This window comes from Mesoplodon bidens (genome assembly GCF_964165515.1).
Source record: "Mesoplodon bidens genome assembly, chromosome: 2".
NCBI classification, from domain to species: domain Eukaryota; kingdom Metazoa; phylum Chordata; class Mammalia; order Artiodactyla; family Ziphiidae; genus Mesoplodon; species Mesoplodon bidens.
In genome coordinates, this window is record NC_138177.1 from 89,587,708 (window position 1) to 89,604,987 (window position 17,280).

At 57.1% G+C, this 17,280-nt stretch overlaps 1 protein-coding gene across 3 annotated transcripts; it reads right to left on the reverse strand.

Moving 5' to 3' along the window:
* Positions 1-3,823: 3,823 nt before the first annotated feature.
* AMPD2 (adenosine monophosphate deaminase 2) lies at positions 3,824-15,410 on the reverse strand. 3 transcript variants are annotated; one of them, XM_081224343.1, is made up of 18 exons: positions 15,326-15,410; positions 10,276-10,406; positions 9,928-10,058; positions 9,304-9,372; positions 9,103-9,214; positions 8,664-8,850; positions 8,290-8,431; positions 8,088-8,177; positions 7,704-7,833; positions 7,343-7,537; positions 7,123-7,254; positions 6,750-6,913; positions 6,388-6,514; positions 6,135-6,298; positions 5,722-5,842; positions 5,295-5,468; positions 5,002-5,112; positions 3,824-4,886 (listed from the first exon to the last, which is right to left on the reverse strand). In XM_081224343.1, the coding sequence occupies exons 1-18, from the start codon at positions 15,333-15,335 to the stop codon at positions 4,677-4,679; spliced, it is 2,400 nt and encodes a 799-aa protein (XP_081080469.1). In that variant the 5' UTR covers positions 15,336-15,410; the 3' UTR covers positions 3,824-4,676. The 3 variants fall into 3 exon arrangements, 2 of the variants coding, with proteins under 2 accessions (XP_081080469.1, XP_081080470.1); XM_081224344.1 differs by lacking the exon at positions 15,326-15,410 and adding an exon at positions 14,323-14,428; XR_014015070.1 differs by lacking the exons at positions 5,722-5,842; positions 15,326-15,410 and adding an exon at positions 14,323-14,486 and having other exon boundaries at positions 4,868-4,886.
* Positions 15,411-17,280: the final 1,870 nt, after the last annotated feature.

The following is a 17,280-nucleotide window of genomic DNA, read 5'->3' on the forward strand; positions in this document are numbered from 1 at the left end:
TGCAGGGCGGGGTGCTTTCAGCCCTTTCCAGACCCTGCATCTGATTCTCGGAGGCCCCACCCTCATCACCACAAACATTAACTGCACCCACATTCCTCATTAAATATAACTCTGCTTGAAATGTAAAAGGATTTTTATGAATTTGCTTTTGAAATTACTAGACTCTGAGTAACGCTTTCAACTTACTACTGGCTATGATTTCTCTTCAGTCATTCCTGCATGTTCTGGAATTTATGACAAAAATCCAACCTACAAATTGTTTTCAAATATAGTGACATTTGTATGGATACCAAACTTAACAAATATTAAAGTTGACATGTTACTTTCTGAAGGCATTTAGTTAAACATTTAGCAATTTTGACACTTTTTCATATTTTTCAGCCCCCAAAGTTTTTCTTTCAAGTCTCCAGCATTTCCCGGGCCTTTAGAAGTCCGCCCTGGCCCCTGGATAGGACAGGATTGCTCGCGAAGCCAGCACACTGGCTCCTCTCCATCTCCAGACAAGCAGCCTGCCCCTGCAGGTCCAGCTGCCAGAGCACCCAACCCCGGATGGTCCAGGGCATCCTTATTTGGGTAATTGTATTCTCATTTTGAAAACAAAGTAATTTGCCAAATGTTGGATTAAATGTGATTTAATGCTTAAATCTTTATTGGAGTTCCATATACATACATTTACGAATGAGGCAATGCTTTGATGGGGCGAATGTTCTCATGTAAGGTTTGGAAATCAGGATCACTGTCATCCTAACCAAGCCTTACCAGCCCCTTCCATCTGGGGGCACAGCCAATTGCCCCCCTGCTCCCCTCAAGTCCCCCAGGATGGGGCACCAGAAGGTGAAGCAGGGCAGGGTAGGGTGTGATGTGGCCTGGCACAGCCCGCCCAGCCACAGCGTTTTTTGACTGACAAGGGACAGTTCCCCAGTATAGACGTCACTCAGGGCTGGGCCCATTCAAAGCAGACTGGCCGAGACAAGTTGATTTGCCTGTTTTATTGTACTCTGTCTGGGGCCCTTCAGAGCAGACCAGTTTTTTGAATTCCCTCTGCCATCCACTCCACTCCCTTCTCCACGCAAGAGGCAGAAGCCCTGGATCCCGACCATCGAGGAAGGAGGGAGAGGAGGGAAGATGCAGCTTCTTCACAAAGACTTCCACATACACCTCCCAAGCAGGCCACGAGGAGGGTCATGACATAATTCCAAGAAAGGGAAGGAGGTAGAAGGACTGCACTGGAGTGGGTGAGACAGAAGGCAGGGAAAGGACTTTAACTTCAGTTGACACACTTTGATTCATTCTATCAAGAAGCAATAAGATAGATATCTTGGACCTGGTCATTTCATTCACAGTCATCTAGATTAGGAATAATCTGTAAAGCCCTATATGCAAAGATAATAATATTTAATATTTATTGAGCACTTAGTGCTTTATATTGAGACTCAGTGAATCCAAAATCAACCCATGAGGAAAGTGCTATTATTATCCCTATGAAAATGGTGAGGACCTGGAGGCACAGAGAGGGGAAGTAACTTGCCCAAGGTCACACAGCCAGTAAGCAGTGAAGCCAAAATTCAAACCCCAGTGGTCTGGAGCCAAAGCAGACACTGGTAGCCACAACATTAGGCCATAGTTATTCTTAACAAAGAAGAGCCATTATGGTGAGGCTCATCATGGGGCAGTGTACAGTGATTAAAATGTATAAAGAATGTAAAAATATTAATGAAATGTGGAAGGATATTAAGATATTTTTAAAATACAAAATTATACACGTATGGGCTTCCCTGGTGGCGCAGTGGTTGAGAGTCCGCCTGCCGATGCAGGGGACACGAGTTCGTGCCCCAGTCTGGGAAGATCCCACATGCTGCGGAGTGGCTGGGCCCGTGAGCCATGGCCGCTGAGCCCGTGCGTCCGGAGCCTGTGCTCCGCAACGGGAGAGGCCACAACAGTGAGGCCTGCATACCGCAAAAAAATAAAAATAAAAAAAATACATGTATGATCTCAACTTAAAATGCCTTTTTAAAAAGAACTGAAAGGAATATGTAAATATATAAAATATATTTTAAACATATAAATGTATCTCAGACAGAAGTTGCTCAAATATTTGTTGAAACTGGTAGATTATGAGTGGGCTTTTTTCCTCTTCCCATTTTTTCTATATTTTCCAAACTTTTTACATGAAAATTACTCTTTTCAGTTAGGAAAAAGTACTAAGGTCTGTTTTAAAATTATTTGCTCTCAATAAATGTTTAAAAGAGAAATTTCTGAGAGACAAAATATCTAGAAGCAAGTTGTTTAAAAAAAATTAGTGGAGAGGTTGTTAAACTTTTAAAATTGGTAATATTCTTACAGCTAGGCCTCAGAACACTGAGAAGAATGTACAAGGGATGAGAAAATGGAATGAAGGATTCTATTACATGACAAGTTCAATAAGAAAATACAGAGTCTTGGCTGTCCTAAGTGGTAGCAAATGAGACAGGTAATTCTTGCCTTCTAGAAAGATCTTCTAATCCTCCTTCCTTGTCTTACAGATGAAGACACAATGTTTTTACCATTAAATACATTCACCTCCTTGAAAAGTAAGTTCCCTTCAGCCTGTTAAAGCATCCTCCCTTGGGCAGATGCAGGCCCAGCGTGAGGTGGGGAGCCCTGGACCCCGAGTTCCCCTGGCTCCAGCCCAGATTCCGCCACCAGCCAGTTGCATCTCCTGGGCCTGTTTCCCCAACCAGAAACCAGCCAGACTTGTACAATCTCTTGCTCAGCATCCAGCTCTAACGTTCTGCTCTACGTTGTGTAAACGGCTAGAACACATTGGCTAGAGATGCCTTCTGAAGACAGAAGGACCCTTGGTCTTGGCCAGGAGTGAACCTGGCTAGTAGCCCTCAGGAGGCAGTGGCATCAGGGGAGCTTCTGCCCAGAGGGCTGGGCAAGATGCAGATGCAGGAAGAGAGGCGGGGCTGGAGCAGAGCGAGCTGCCCAGGAGTGGGGAGGAAGCCAGCCTCCTGTTCCCTCTCCAGGCCCTGTTAGGCAGGCTCACACTGTTCTAGGGCTAATTGTGTCTGAAGCGACCCGCCGTCTTTCTCCCCACTCAGCAGCAGCAGCAGCAGCAGCAGCAGCAAGCAGCTTCTCCATCGCCAACCCAAGACCCTGCACAGCACAGGGCACATTCCACTCTCCCCCTTACACGGGCAACAGAGTCTAGCAACCTCTGTGCCCAAGGAGGTGCTCCAAAAATCATACATTAAACATGGGACTGAAGCCAAGCTGGTTAGGTCTGGATTCAGAAGGCATACGCTTGCTCCAACCCTTTGCAAGAGAATCTGCCGGGAGCTTGCAGATTTCTGCGTTATGCCTCCCACCTACTGAATCAGAAGCGCAGAGGGTAGGACCTGGAAACAGCATTCTAAACAAGCTCCCCAGAAGGGCCTGATGTCCCCAGAGTTTCAGAACCACTGGCCTCAGGCTTGCTTGTAATCTCACCTTCTCACATTTACTAGGGTGTCCTAAGAGGCTGGAAGTGAGGAGGAAGTAGAAGGTGGAAAGGGGATGCTACTCCCCAAACAGATGTGACAGAGATGTGCCTGAGACCTGGGGCCAAGTGTCCATTTCAGAGGGGGCGGGCTGGACGAGGGCCTAGGGGCAGCAGACAGGTCCCCGGTGGGCCTCTCCTCCCACCCCGCTTCCTTTGTCAGTTTCCACATGCATAAACACACTCAGTCAAGCCCAGTCACTCCCCTCAGAATTTGCTGTATCTCCATCCACAGTGTTCCTGGACCCGACCTCAGCCACCATCCACCACGGCTCTCCCTCTCCCAACAGAGACCCCATCTGCCTCATTACTTAAATAATCTTTATTTCTCATGCACTAGGAAAGATGGGACTGTATGAAAACACCACACTTCATAGCAAAGGCCTCGGTCCAGAACACAACACAAGGGACCAGGTGGGATCCAGGTCTGGTCAACACTCTGGGAACCATAGTAGGGATACTACCCTCAGGGCTGGTGGCAGATCCAGGAGCCTCCAGCTGCAATGGCCCCAGACACAGCACAGGGCAGCTGCCCCCTCCCACAGAGGCACAGGAAGCTGACACCAGGGGAGCACATGGACCAGAGGAAGGACGGTGAAAGCTGCTGGGCCGTGACTTGGCGGAGGTGCTGGTCCAGCACCTCCAGGGCCCGAGCCCAGACAGCCAGGGCTGTGACTCAGCCAATTCTACCTGCCACAGATCCCTGGCAGCCCGTGCCCACAACACACGTTTACAGGCCACACCTGACTGCCCCTCAGCCACATAAGCAAGACAGAGGCCCAAACTCAAGCCCCAGCCAAAGCTCAAATTTGCCGAAGCCAGGACCCCAAGGGCCAGAGGGGCCAGACCCCCACAACCATCCCTGGCTCTTGTGGACACTCAGATGCCCGCAGGACAGCCAGACTTCAGAGGATCCTGGGACAGGTCCACCAGCAGGGCAGACCTCAAACCTGGGCCATCAGGTGCCACCTGAGCCAAGACAAGGGTAAAGCGGCTCCTGGGCACCATTTTCCCTGGGTGGCACAGACACAGGTAGAGACATGCAGGACAGAACAAAGAAGAACAGACACATGCAGAGACCATAACAGGGCGGGAGGGGTCTGAGGACAGAACGTGGTCAAGGTGTCAAGACGCGGGGGCACTGTGTGGGCTGGGCTCACTGAGGCCCCGGGCTCATGGTGATGCCCCCCTCCTCCGGGATGGTCTCCAGCATCTCGCTCTGCACGGCCTGCGTGATGAGCGCCAGCTCCTGGCACAGGGTCTCATGGCGGTAGCCCACACGGATGTCCGGCACATTGGTGCGGCGGATGTCATTGCCCTCAGGGCCCTCCTTGGTATAGTTGGGTCCCAGCCAGTGGCTCTTCACCTGAAGGGGCAGGATAATGGGCAGGGCTGCAGCCAGCTCTGAGGGGCCAGGAACGCTGGGACCTTCCCAAAATGCAGAGCAGGGGAGGAGAGGGGATGCCAAGGGGGTGCAGTACCTTGTGGGAGAAGCCACTCATGAGCACACTGTTGCGTGCCAGCTCGCACATGTCGCAGGAGCTGAGCTTCCACACCTGGGTGGCGATGCTGTACTCCTCCATCAGTGGCTCCTGCACAGGCCAGGTTCCCTCAGGCGGGTGGACCGGGCCTGCCACCCGCCCCTCCCATGGACTTGCCACGAGGCATGCTGCACTCCACCAGCAGAGGGCAGCACCAGCCCCGAGACCTGCCCTGTCCGGGTGGCCTTTGTGTCCCAGGACACCCGCCCACCGGGCTGCCGCCGTGTGCTGACCTTGGTGAAGTGGAACTGCAGGGGATCGTCGGTGGACAGTGAGACCATGAGGCCACGGGACAGGTACTCAGGTAGGGGGTTCCGGTGGTAGCTGAGGAAGAGGCTGTTGTTGCTGAGCGGGGACATGGCGATGCCAATCTGGGCCAAGTAATACAGGTACTGCAGGACCGGGGCCTGGGCAGGCAACAGGGAGGGCAGGCCTGTCAGGTGGCCTCCAGGCTGAGGAGGACACCTGGTTCTGGGGGTTACAGGTCACAGTGGGGAACGGGGCAGTCCAGGCTGGGCCTGAGTTGCAGAGGGTCGGTTACAGCCAGAATCCAAGTTGGGGCCTCAGTATGGAGGTTGGGGTCCAAGCTGGGGAGGAGGACCAGTTGCTGAAGAGGCTTGAAGGGCTGGGAGGAGGGGAAGCTGGGATGCAGAGCCTGACCTTGCGCAGAAGCAGCCCATGCGAGATGTTCTCAGCCAGCATGAAGGCCGACACCAGATGGTGGATGGGCCCGGCCTCCCCACAGTGCGGCCTCAGCACAAACGTGTGGAAGCCCCTCTGCCTGGGGGGCATGAAGACAGCGTCGGGTCCCAAGCCTGGCTCGCCTGGGCTCCTGAGCCCCCACCCAGTGACTTTGTGGGCCTAGGACCAGGGGGCAGGGGCAGACTCTTGGCTGCGAGGGCTGACCCACAGGGCCCTGAGGGCAGAGAACCCATCCGATCTAAGCCTGGGGCCAAGAGGTGGGTCAGAGATCTGGTGGCCCCAGCCCAGGGCAGGCCCAGAGTAAGGCCTGCTGGCTGAGAGCCGGCAGGGCAGGCAGAGACACGGCACCAGCGGAGCCCAGGGGCAGGCACCTGCGCAGGTGGTTCAGCATGGCCATGTTGACGAAGGTGTAGTACAAGTAGTAGGCATACGGTGGGTTGTCCTCCTCCACCCAAGCCTCAGGGAGGGGGCTCTCCAGGTTAAAGATGTGGTTCTCAGGCTTGGACTCATCATCCACGCTGTCAAAGCCGTCCACCTGGCACAGGACTCTGGGGTCAGGTCCAGAGCCGCAGCCGGGCCTGAGGCAGTGTCCCCCCCATACCCAGCCCTGGGCCACGCCCTCACATGCTCCAAGAAGAGATGCAGCTCCGGGTGACTGGCAGGGTGGATGGTGGCCTCGAACAACGGCAGGAAAATGTTCTCCAGCATCTCCTGGAAGTTGGCCAGCTGGCCCTTGGTACGGTAGACGTCACTGCAGGCGAGACGAGTGCACACAGGTATGTGCAGGTCAGGGCAGAATCACAGAAGCACTTCTGAGCCATATTGGGTGGGCCGGGCGGGACAGACCGTGAGTGGACCAGGGAGTCCCTCCTGTTCCGAGGGCTCGGCTGGGACAGGGGAGAGCCAGCCATCCCAGGAAGGCAGGAGGAGGCCCTGGCCTCTTGACCTCTGCCCCCACATTCCCTCCTACTCCAAGGGACACTCACAAGAGGCGGGGCACCTGCACGAGCCAGCGCACGTTGGGAGAGTGTACACGGTGCATGACGGCCCAGCGCGCCAGCTTGTCCCACTCGTCCCTTGAGCGCCCGTAAATGGAGAGCCTCAGCTCCGCGTTCTGGTATTTGCTCTCCTCCAGGTCCGACATCACCTCCTGGGACGTGCGAGGCAACTGTCACCCTCAGGCTTCTCACCCGTCCCTGTCTTCGTGCCCACCAGGTGTGCTCAGTCAGACCCCTTCATGCCTCTCACCCACCCTCCCCACCCAGCTATGCAAGCCCCCAGCTACCCAGTCAGGGAGGGCTGCCCCAGGCCCACGCTGCCCCTCCCTGTACGTGGGCCCCGGCAGCCCCTCCTCCCTACCTTGATGATGTGAGCAAAGTATTTCCCAGAAACCCTGTTGTCGGTCTTGATGAAGATCTCTCGGAGGACAGACTCCCCAATAGGGTTATATTTGGCATTGAACTTGTCAAAGCGATGGAAGGTGTTCCTGTCCTGGGGGAGAAGGGCAGGCCCAAGTCACCCCTGACCCCTGGCCCACACACTGGCCCAGCCCCTCAGCCCCTCTACCACTGGGACGGACCGCATGCACATCGAGCGTGTCCACACTCAGGTCGTAGGCAGTGAGGTTCATGCTCTCGAAGACCTCCCGCAGCGTCTGCTCGCGACCCTGCTCCATGTGCACGATCTCCTCCAGGTGCCGCTTCATCGCCCGTTTGATGAAGCGCAGCAAATGCTTCTGGTTCATGCAGGACGAGGCATGGATGTGCGTGTCCACCTGGGGGGGAACGGGGACTGCTGGGTCCATGGGAGGCCAGGATAGTCCGGAGCCTGGGCGGTGGGATGGGAGAGGGCTCTTCAAACTGGATGCTGGGTGGGGACCCAGGCCCTGGAGGGGGAGGCTGGGCAGAGGTGCAGGGTCAGGCTTGGGGGTGAGGGCCCACCTTGCGGATGTTGTAGAAATCTCGGTGTGGCACCTTCTTCTGGGCGGCCAGCTCCTTCATCTCATTGAGCAGCACGTGCATCTGGAACTTAGAGCTCAGGTACTGCAGCCGACGGTAACAGAATGACTTTCTGGGCAGAAGGAGAAGCAGGCAGGGGCTCAGGCCCGCAAGGAAGCACCTGGGAGGGCCTGGGTGGCAGAGCAGAGGGAGGAAGCAGGAAGGTGCAGACCTGAGGCTGCCAAGGGGGCAGGAGATGACAGGAAAATCTAGGACTCAGTGACTGAAAGGGTGGGAGACTGGGTGACAGGTGTCTGGGGCAGGGCTGGGGCTGGGAGAATCCGGGCTGGGAGGGGAGCCGAGTGTCTGGGACGGGCACAGACTCACATGGGGCCGTTGATAATCAGAGCCATCAGCACATTGACATCTGCCACAAATTCCTGCAGGTCGGGGTACGGCAGCTCCACCTCTGAGCAGCTGGTGTGTAGGGGGAGCTTGAGTGAGGAGAGCAAGCCAGGCCCTGTGGGCCCTCCCGAGCCAATGCAGCCCGCCACGGCTTCCCCCCCAGCATGCCCCACGGCCCTCTTACTGCTCATCGGGTTCCCTGCGGGTGTAGACGTGAACCACACCCTGCACCATGCGCAGGCCCAAGCCCAGGTCCCCCGGCATGGTGCTTGGTTCACAGTGCTCATACGGGTGCTGCTCCAGCGCAGGGGGGTGCACTGGGGCATCTGCAGGGGTGAGAAGGGTGGAGTCAGGGCCAGGCCTCTTCCAGGCCACCCACTGCCTAACCCAGAAGCCCCAGCAGGACAGCTCCTGCCCCTGCCTCCGCCCCTGCATGCCAAGAGGCTGGAATGAACTCGGGTGTGGGAAGAAGCAGGCACGCTGAGGTTCTTGGGCACCAAGCTCAGGGAGCCTGGGATACCAGGGCACTTGGAGTAGGACAGGGATGGGGGGTCCCACCAGCGGACACAGGGGTGTCCGGGCCCTGCTCATAGGTCCGTGTCTCCAGGGGCTTCTCGGCCAGCTGCTGCAGGTACCGGCGGGTGGTGGGGCAGAAGCTCTGCAGCGACAGGGCCATGTACTTCTCCCGGATGAAGAGTGCCCGCACCACGCTCTTGGCTGCGTCCAGCAGGTCTGTGAATGGCACCTGGAGACGGGGACACGGAATCACTCTCCTTGGTCCCAGTCCCAGACCCAGACCCGGCTCACCCTCACCTCTTCCCTGGGCCTTGACCCCAGAAACTCTCAGACCATTCTGCTCTCAGCACAGCAACTAGCTTCCAGCCAGACCCTCTGCCCCTCCAGCTTCAAGAAAGATAAATACCCTCCTCTCTAGCCTCTACCCCCAGCTGCCCAGACTCAGGGAGCCCAGCAGGATCCAGGGGACGGGGACACTCACCCCACACTTTTCCTCCCCAGAGATGGTGACCCGCTGAAATTCCCGCTCCAGCACCACATCTCGCTCCCACAGGCCCCGGTCGCCCTGCCCCTCATGCTGCTCCTTGTAGAGCCTACAAGTGGAGGGTACGAGGGAGGGGCTAGAGACAGCAGTGGGACAGGCCCCAGCCCTGCATCCACCGCACCCCTCTGCCCTCCTCACTGGAGGTCCGAGTCACTGTCTGTTTTCAGGAAATCTTGCTTGGCCCGAAGCAGGATGTCCGGCTCCAGCCTAGAGGTGAGAGGAGTGAGAGGTCAGGCAGCTGATGAGGCCCTTGCTCCCAGGTCCCTGCACTGTACTAGGTGCCGTGCATGTGGTATCACTTGTGGTCCTCACAGGGATGTAGAACCCTATGCCGTGGGTGCTGCTCTTGCCCCACATCAGAGATGAGAAAGCACACCCAGAAGTTAAGCACCGTGTTCCAGGCCACGCTGTTGGGTAGAAGACAGAACCAGAACCCAGCAGCCTGACTCCAAAGCCTATGCTTCACACCACTGCTCTGTGCCGCCTCCCCAGGGGGCCCCAGAGGGAGGACTGGTTGGAAGATAAGAGAGATGGGGCTCTGAAAGCGTCCGGATGGAGACAGAGGGATGCTGGGCAAACTGTCCTGTGTCCCTCCCCACAACCCCACGCTTCCTGTGCCCCCCACCCCATAGCCGCCTGGCTGTGCCCTCCACCCCATGGCCGCCTGGCTGTGCCCCCCACCCCATGGCCGCCTGGCTGTGCCCCTCACCCCATGGCTTGCCCCTTGAGGTGGCCTGTCTGGCTCTGAACCTGGGGGCTTACTTGACATCCTGGCTGATCTGCCGCTCCAGGCGCTGCCGCCGCTCCTCCAGCTGCTCAATGGGGCTCTCCTCCGGGAACTCGTACGGGGCGCTACGGAGCTCACTCTCAGCCAGGGAGCGGCTGAACAGCTCCTGGTGGGAGGGAAGGAAGGGTCAGTGTGGCCTAGCCATCAAGGTCTGGGGATGGGGTGAGGGCACAGGAGCTGGGGGTACCTGGTACAGGCTAGGGGATCAGGGCACAGCCAAGCGTGAAGTAAAGGGACAGGTGAGGTGGAGGAGGGGTGAGGGGAGCAAAGACTAGGCGTGGCAGCAGTGATGGGGGGACACAGGGTGCAGTGTCAGGCGATACCTCGGCGATCTCCTTGCATTTGCCATCCATAGACGTGCGCAGGTCGAGCGGGAAGTGCTTGAGGCAGGGGGCAGGGCCTGGCAGGGATCGGGCAGACTGCAGCGGAGGGGCCCCCAGCCCACCCCGAGCCTCTGTGGAGACAGTGATGCAGGGTCAAAGGGTGAAGGGCAGGGCCTGGGTGCACTGGAAGCCCTGGGCCCCTGCCTGCCCCAGGCCAGCCCCGGAGAGAGGCCAGTCACCCCTAAGAGGCTGAGGAGTGAGCCCGCATGTGGACCTCACCTGCAGTCTGGCATGGGGACCCCTCACCCATTCCAGGCTCATGCGTGGGGCCACAAGTCTGCCCCTAGAACAAGTGGATTCATTCACCCCAGGAATAAAAATCTGAATCCTGGACTAGGGGCCACCCCATCAGGCCATGAGAGAACCTCCATGTGAGTACCTGCTACAGGCAGGCACCCACGTGTCCATGTACACACACACATACATACACACACACACACACACACCCCACTCCAGGCGCTCATTAAGGCCACACCAGCGATGCCAAGTGCACAGCTTCCAGGGCAGACAGTCCAGGATCAGACCTGCCTCTGGACCAGCAGATCCCCCTCTCAAGGGCCAGGGTCTGCGCCTGATACCCTAGACCTACAAAGCCTGGGGAAGCCACAGTTGCCACTCAGCTCTGACCTGGGGACCAGCCTTCAAGGGAAGAGGAAGAGAGGAAGTGGAGGACCTGGTTGGCAGCAGGAACCCTACCTCCTCCCTGGAGACCTGCCCTCTCCCCCAGGACCCCAGGGCTGCCAAGCTGTGGCCTGGCCCCAGGCTGCCCCTCCCACTGCTGGCTGCCCCTCCAAAGGGAGCTGCCACAAACAGTCTGCGCCACTCAGAGGCCCCAGGATCTGGGCCGGAGGCCCTCGGGAAGGGAGTATCATAAGCCAGAGTCTCTCTCCACAGAAGGAAGAATTCCTCAGCTTCCAACAGGAGGCTGGCACTAAAAGCCTTGAAGCTGATAGTCTAGAGAAGCTGCCTGAAGCTCCCAGCCCACCCCAGAGGACCCTCCCTGGGCTCCCCAGCCCCACCCTCCCAGCAGGAAGCTCTCCCAGTTAGCCGTGGGGGGTACTCCCCTCCAGCACTCTCCTTTTCCCTCTCCACTGTGGCTCAGGATGGACTAGAGGCTCTACCAGGCAGCATGCCTTGAAGTCTCTGGGCCCACTTCCCAATACCCCAGAGTCCTGTCCTAAGGCTGGACAAAAAGAAGAGGGGGTGCCTGCCCCAGATCCAGGACCTAGCCCCCCCCCCCTCGCCCTGGTGCCTGCCTGGGCCCTACCTGCAGTCAGGCAGCGCCGGCCAGCAGCCCTGTGCCCCTTGCCCGCCTGTTTGCTGAGTGGAGCTGCAGCCAGTCCCCCAGGACAGCTCAGGGGCCGGCACGGGCTGTACCAAGTGCAGCTGCATGCAGGGGAGACCCTGGGATGACGGCAAGCAGGGGGCTGGGGAAGCTCAGGGGAGTAAAGAAATCAAGGGAAGGAGTATCAGGTTGGGAGATAAGAGGAACCCCCAAACTGAACAGGCCCTTAACCTCTACAGTGCCAGGGCCCAGCCCAAAGTGGGGCCCCCAAGGGGGAGGAGGCAGGGCAGGCCGATATGGGCAGGGCAGGCTGGCAGGGAAGGGACAAGCCTCCTTAAAATGCAGTACCCTAGGGGATAGTGTGTAGGGCCTGGCTAGCCAAAGAGTAGGAGGGGACGAGCAGCCCTCCTCACCTCCATACCCAACAGCCCCAGGCCAGCTTCCTCTGCCCAATGGCCTTGTTTTGCTCACCACTGCCCTCTGGGCCCCTGACTACGGGGTCTCTTGGGAGAGACAGGGCCCCTGCTGGGGACAGGAACTGGCTGGCAGCCAGGGTAGAGGCTCAGTCCAGGAAAGGACCAGTTACGGAGCTTCCCTGTTGCCCAGGGGACTGGTTCATGGCCCCCTAGACCTCCAGCCCCTGTCCAAGCCTATCGTCGGGGACAGACTGCCCAGGAGAAGAGGTTCAGAAGTGGGACTAGAATTTGGAGGACTTGAGTCTGACTCTGTTCCCAATTACTGGCAAGTCTCTACCTTCCGGAGGCTTCAAGTCTGCCTATAATGGGGTGATAAGGGGTCCTGCCCTGCCTAGCCACAGCTGCTATAAGGCGCACAGAGATACGGCTCTGCAAGTGTTCTGGAACGTACCATCATCTGTGATTATGAACTCCTGGGACCCTCCAAACACTCCCTACATGCAGTCCCACCCACTGGGGGGGCTTCTGGGCTCAGCGTAGGCCAAGGCAATGAGCAGTGAGGGTGTGAAGAGAACAGAATTGCCAGGGTGGGAACACTGTCTCTTACTTGGAAGAGGGCAGAGCAGAAAGAGGAAGGAAGATGGGCACCAGCTCTGCCCTCAGAGTGTTAAGACAAAGCCTAAGGCCCTTGCTTCCCCCAAGAACCCTGACCCTACACGGCTCCTCCTCACTTCTAACCCCCTCCAGAGAGGCTGACCACAGACCTCCAGGGCTGGTGTGTATCGGGTCAGCAGAACTGAGTCAAAGGCCCTAATCTCAACCACCTCTCCTAGCAGGGTGACCCAGGGTCTCCACAGAAATGCTGGGGTGACCAGGACAGGTTCTGGCACGCAGAGCCATCCCCCCAGCCTGCCAAGCCACCACACAGGGCTGCCAGGGTTCACTAGAGGTGACAGACAGGCAATAACCTCCACACTTCCTGAGGCCAGGTCTAGAAGACCCAGCTGCCTGCTGGTCCCTTCTCCCAGGGTCTGTGCCACAGCACCACACCCACACCCACACCCACACCCACACGGCGTGGGGAGGGGTGGTCAAAAGCCAGAGGGGGCTACTCCCCAGCCATTCCCACTAACTCCAAGATTCTTGCCAACCTGTCTACCCACTTGACCAGAGCCCCTCACTCACTGCCAAGGCTGCCTCGGCAGGAAGAGAGGTACCCAAGGCTTTGACCCCCAAGAATCAGATGCTCCCACCATGTGACCATCCCAAGGTATACAGATCTAGCCTCAGGGGACACACCCTCTGGAGGCACAGACCTGGGCACAAAGAACACAGACCCTCAGGCCAATACAGAACTCAGGCCAGCATCTTCAGTAGCATAAGAAAACCAGGAGGTAGGCATAAGCAAAATCAGGCTACAAGTACAGACAGGTGCTCCGGGGGTGGGGGCACTGGCTTGACCTGGTCACCAAAGTGGGGGTGGTCTTCCCTTAGCCACAGGCCTGGGAGCAGCAGACGGCAGGTAGCTATCCCTCAGCAAGCACCGACCCAGGCAGCCAAGCCCTCAGGGCGATGGGAACAGCTGCACCACGCTGCCAGATCCAAACGGTGCAGAGATGCCTACAGGAGTGGGAGCCGAACCAAAGGGTGCAGGAGCACACGCAGGCCGGCAGCGGCCCCAGCCTGAGCCCCCGCACGGGCCCAACCCAAGGGCACCCCATACTTCTGAGGAAGCTCACAAGACAGATCAGGAATGAACAAACTGCAAACAATAGATACAGTTGAGCCCCTAGATCCAGGATGCCCGGCGGCAATAAGTATGCCTTAACATCAGACCCCCAGTAAGGGGGTTCAAGATCTAGGATCCTAGAAAGAGTAACTAACTGCAAGAGGACAGCCTGAGCCTGCCTGGTAAAGGCACAGCCACCAGCTGTGTGGCCAGTCTGCAAACTAGTCAGTCCCACACAACCCCCACTCCATTCACACACACTCCACATGCAAACAGTCTTAGCACATCCACACGCTGACACGTGTGCAAATACACTCTTGCTGCACCCACACCCACGCCCACTCCTCGTTACAGAGGGCAGCATCACCGACACAGAACCCTGTCACCCTCCCCCCCACCTCCCCCCCCCACCACCTCCCAAGCCAGCTGTCCCTGGGAAAGGGACAAGGGGCACCACTGCAGAGAAGGTGCAGGAGAAGCCCCCCTCCTGAGGGGACCAGTGGCCTGGGCGAGACGTAGGGGCAGAGCCAGCCTGAGGCCAGGAAGCACACGCTCACCTGGTACTGCAGAGGAAGCCTGCAGGCTGGCCCGCTTCTTAAAGGGATATTTGGCCTTGGATTTGCCGGAGCCAGATGAATAGGATGCCATGGCTCCGGCCGCAGAGACGGCGGGGGGAGTCTGAGCCGCACCAGCTGGGCCTGGCTCTGCCACATCCAACCCCTTCCTCTGCCCCGCCCCCAGCGGGAGTGACTGATGCAGGAAGCAGAGGCCCCGCAGACGGAAGAGGCCCTGTCCATGATTTCTGATGTTGTCTAGGCAACCTCAGGAGGGGGGGCCTCCATCCCTGCCCCTTTAACCCTCCCTTCCTCTCCTCAGTCCCCGGAGTTACACGGATGGTCGTGTCACTTGTTTCCTCACTTCCCCTGGGGGGTGGAAGTGAGGAAACAAGATGGAGAAGGGCCAGCCCCAGCACTCCACGAAGCCCTCAGGAGCCCCTTGCCCCTTGCCCCTTGCCCCTTGCCAGGGCTCTGGAGCAAAAGAGTCAAAGTCCAGGCTAACTGGTCCAGCCAGCCAGGGAGAAAACAAATAGTAATAGAGAGAGATCCAGTGCAAGCACCCCCAAGCTCAGAACACTTCCCTCTCAAGGCCAGCGAATTCCATGAAAATCCAGCCCCTCTGGGGCAGAGTCCCCTTTTTTCCTCGTCTGACCCCCGGCCCCAGGGGTAGCCCAGCTCGGGAAGGATGGGGGTAGAACTGAGAATCCCAGCCCAGTAGGGAGGAGCCTGTCTTGGGAAAATTCCACTGTCCACAGAAGCTACCCTCTAGGAAGGCAGGGAGGCCAGGAGTCAGGGGCTTCTCTGGGGTCTGGGAAAGAGACCCCAGCGGCTTCTGACTTTTCCTTCTGTCTTTCCACACTCAGGCTCTGCTCTCCAGGCGCTCCCCGGGAGGAGCTGTCTGCCTCCCGTAGGTCTGCAGGCTGTGCCCACCCTCTTGTCACCCTGGACACTGAACTTCTCTGTCCCAGAGACCCTGCCCTCCTTCACATGCACACACACTCACCTGAGGCCATGCTGCCCGAGCCCTGAGGGGTACCGGGAAGTCTGCTCTCCAGGGTCTGCAAAGCCGGGAAGCCCGGTCGCGAGGGACGGGAGAAGGACTGGGATCCAGACCCCGGCAAGTCGCTCCAAGGGCCCCTGCCCTGACACTGATATGGGAGAAGTAAGACAGTCTTTCAAAATTGCTGGCTGTAGGGAGGCGGACCCCCGCCGACCTGGGCCGCTGCACTGGCCTTGTAGACCCCGGCGTCCCGACCCCCAGCCCCGCACTCCAGAGGCGGGCAGGCCACGTGCTCCCCAGAGAGCGGGACCCGGAATTCGTCTGGGCTTCTCTCCACACTTTCTGGGTATTCGGGTCTGACTCGGGTAGCTGGACTGTGGGGGAGTCACGCAACAGGTGCAACCCCACTGAAACCTCGCCAGCGCCGGCGCGCTTCTCCGCAGCCCCAGGCCCAGCCAAGTCCTTGGCCACGCCCCTGCTCGGGCCCTCCCCCGCCAAGCCGGCCCCGGCCCCGGCCCCGCCCCCGCCATTTTTCCTCTTCCCGGCGCCACGTGGGCAGCCGCCACTCAGCATCCGCCCCGCAGTGTCTTGGGCAAGTACTGTGCGTCAGCTTCCTCACCAGTAAAGCGAGATGGGGTAATCGCAGTACCTCACTCAAAGGGGTTATTGTGAGGATGAAACGTTAAGCACCTTTGCATGATACCTGGCACAAAGTCAGTGCCCAATAAAAGATAGCTATTATTATTGTGCCAGGGTTCTCTTTTAGCAGAAGTCCTTCCCGGCAGGCGTAGCTAGGCAAGGTGTGTCCTGCAATTCTGACTCCCCTTCCCACATTTATTTCTGTATTTGTTGGTCAAGAGCTTAGGCTCTAGCCAGTGTGGTTCAATTCCAGACTCCACCTACTTCCTGACTGCCACTGGGAATGTTAACTTCTCTGTGCTTCTATTTCCTCTATAAAATGAGTGTAAGAGACCCCACTTTATATGGTAGTTGTTAGGATAAATGAACTAATATAAGTTAAGTGCCTGGCTTGTAGTTACTACTCAGTTAATGTTCCGTAATATCATTGCTGGGCTTTGGCCTTGGTCCCCTGTTTACACTCTCAGAGGTTGATTCACCTTGCAGTCTATAAAGGAGTGCTGGGCTATTTTGGGGACTGCAGATACCCCACACAACCAGAACCCCCACTCCCAAGTGGCAGAGAATCCTACTTAAAGGAAACCTGTGGGAGAAAGGCCCTATAACGTCACTGCACATAATTAAACGTATTAGCAGCTATTACTCTGTTCCTGTGTCTCCACCTTGTGGGAGCCCTTTTCCCCCACACCCAGTTGTACTAATGCTGTTTGCCCAGCTCTTCCCAGTTCTCACCACCTCAACCAAATTCCTTCCCGAACTCTGCCTCCTCCCCTCCTACCCAGACTGGATTGTGGACCCTGAACCCTATTCTCTACCTGCACCTGGTGTTGCCTCCATTGATCCCTGCCTACTTACTGCTCTTCACCCTGGACAAACTAAAAAAACCATGGCCTCCGTAAACATGGGGGGGGGGGAAGTTCACCTCACAAAGAATCAATAAAACTAAAAAGAGAACAAGGAAATACCATGTTTACCCATCAAATTAGCAAAGATTAAAGGAAAAGAAAATCCTAAAGCAGGCAAGGGGGTAGTTAGTGAGATGGGACACACGTATCCTACTGGTGGTCGTAAAAAACATTGATATAACCTTTCTGAAAGCCATTTGGCAACATCTACTCAAAAGTCTTAAAAAGGTTCATATTATCTGATCCAGTAATTCCACTTGCAGGAAATTGTTCTTCTAAAAAGCCCTGCAAGAAAAGTATGCACAAAATTGTTCATAACTTCAATGTTTATCACATAGAAAGGTTGGAAACTTAAAGGTCCAACAATAGGAAAATGTTTAAATTATGTCATATGCATACAATGAAATACAACCA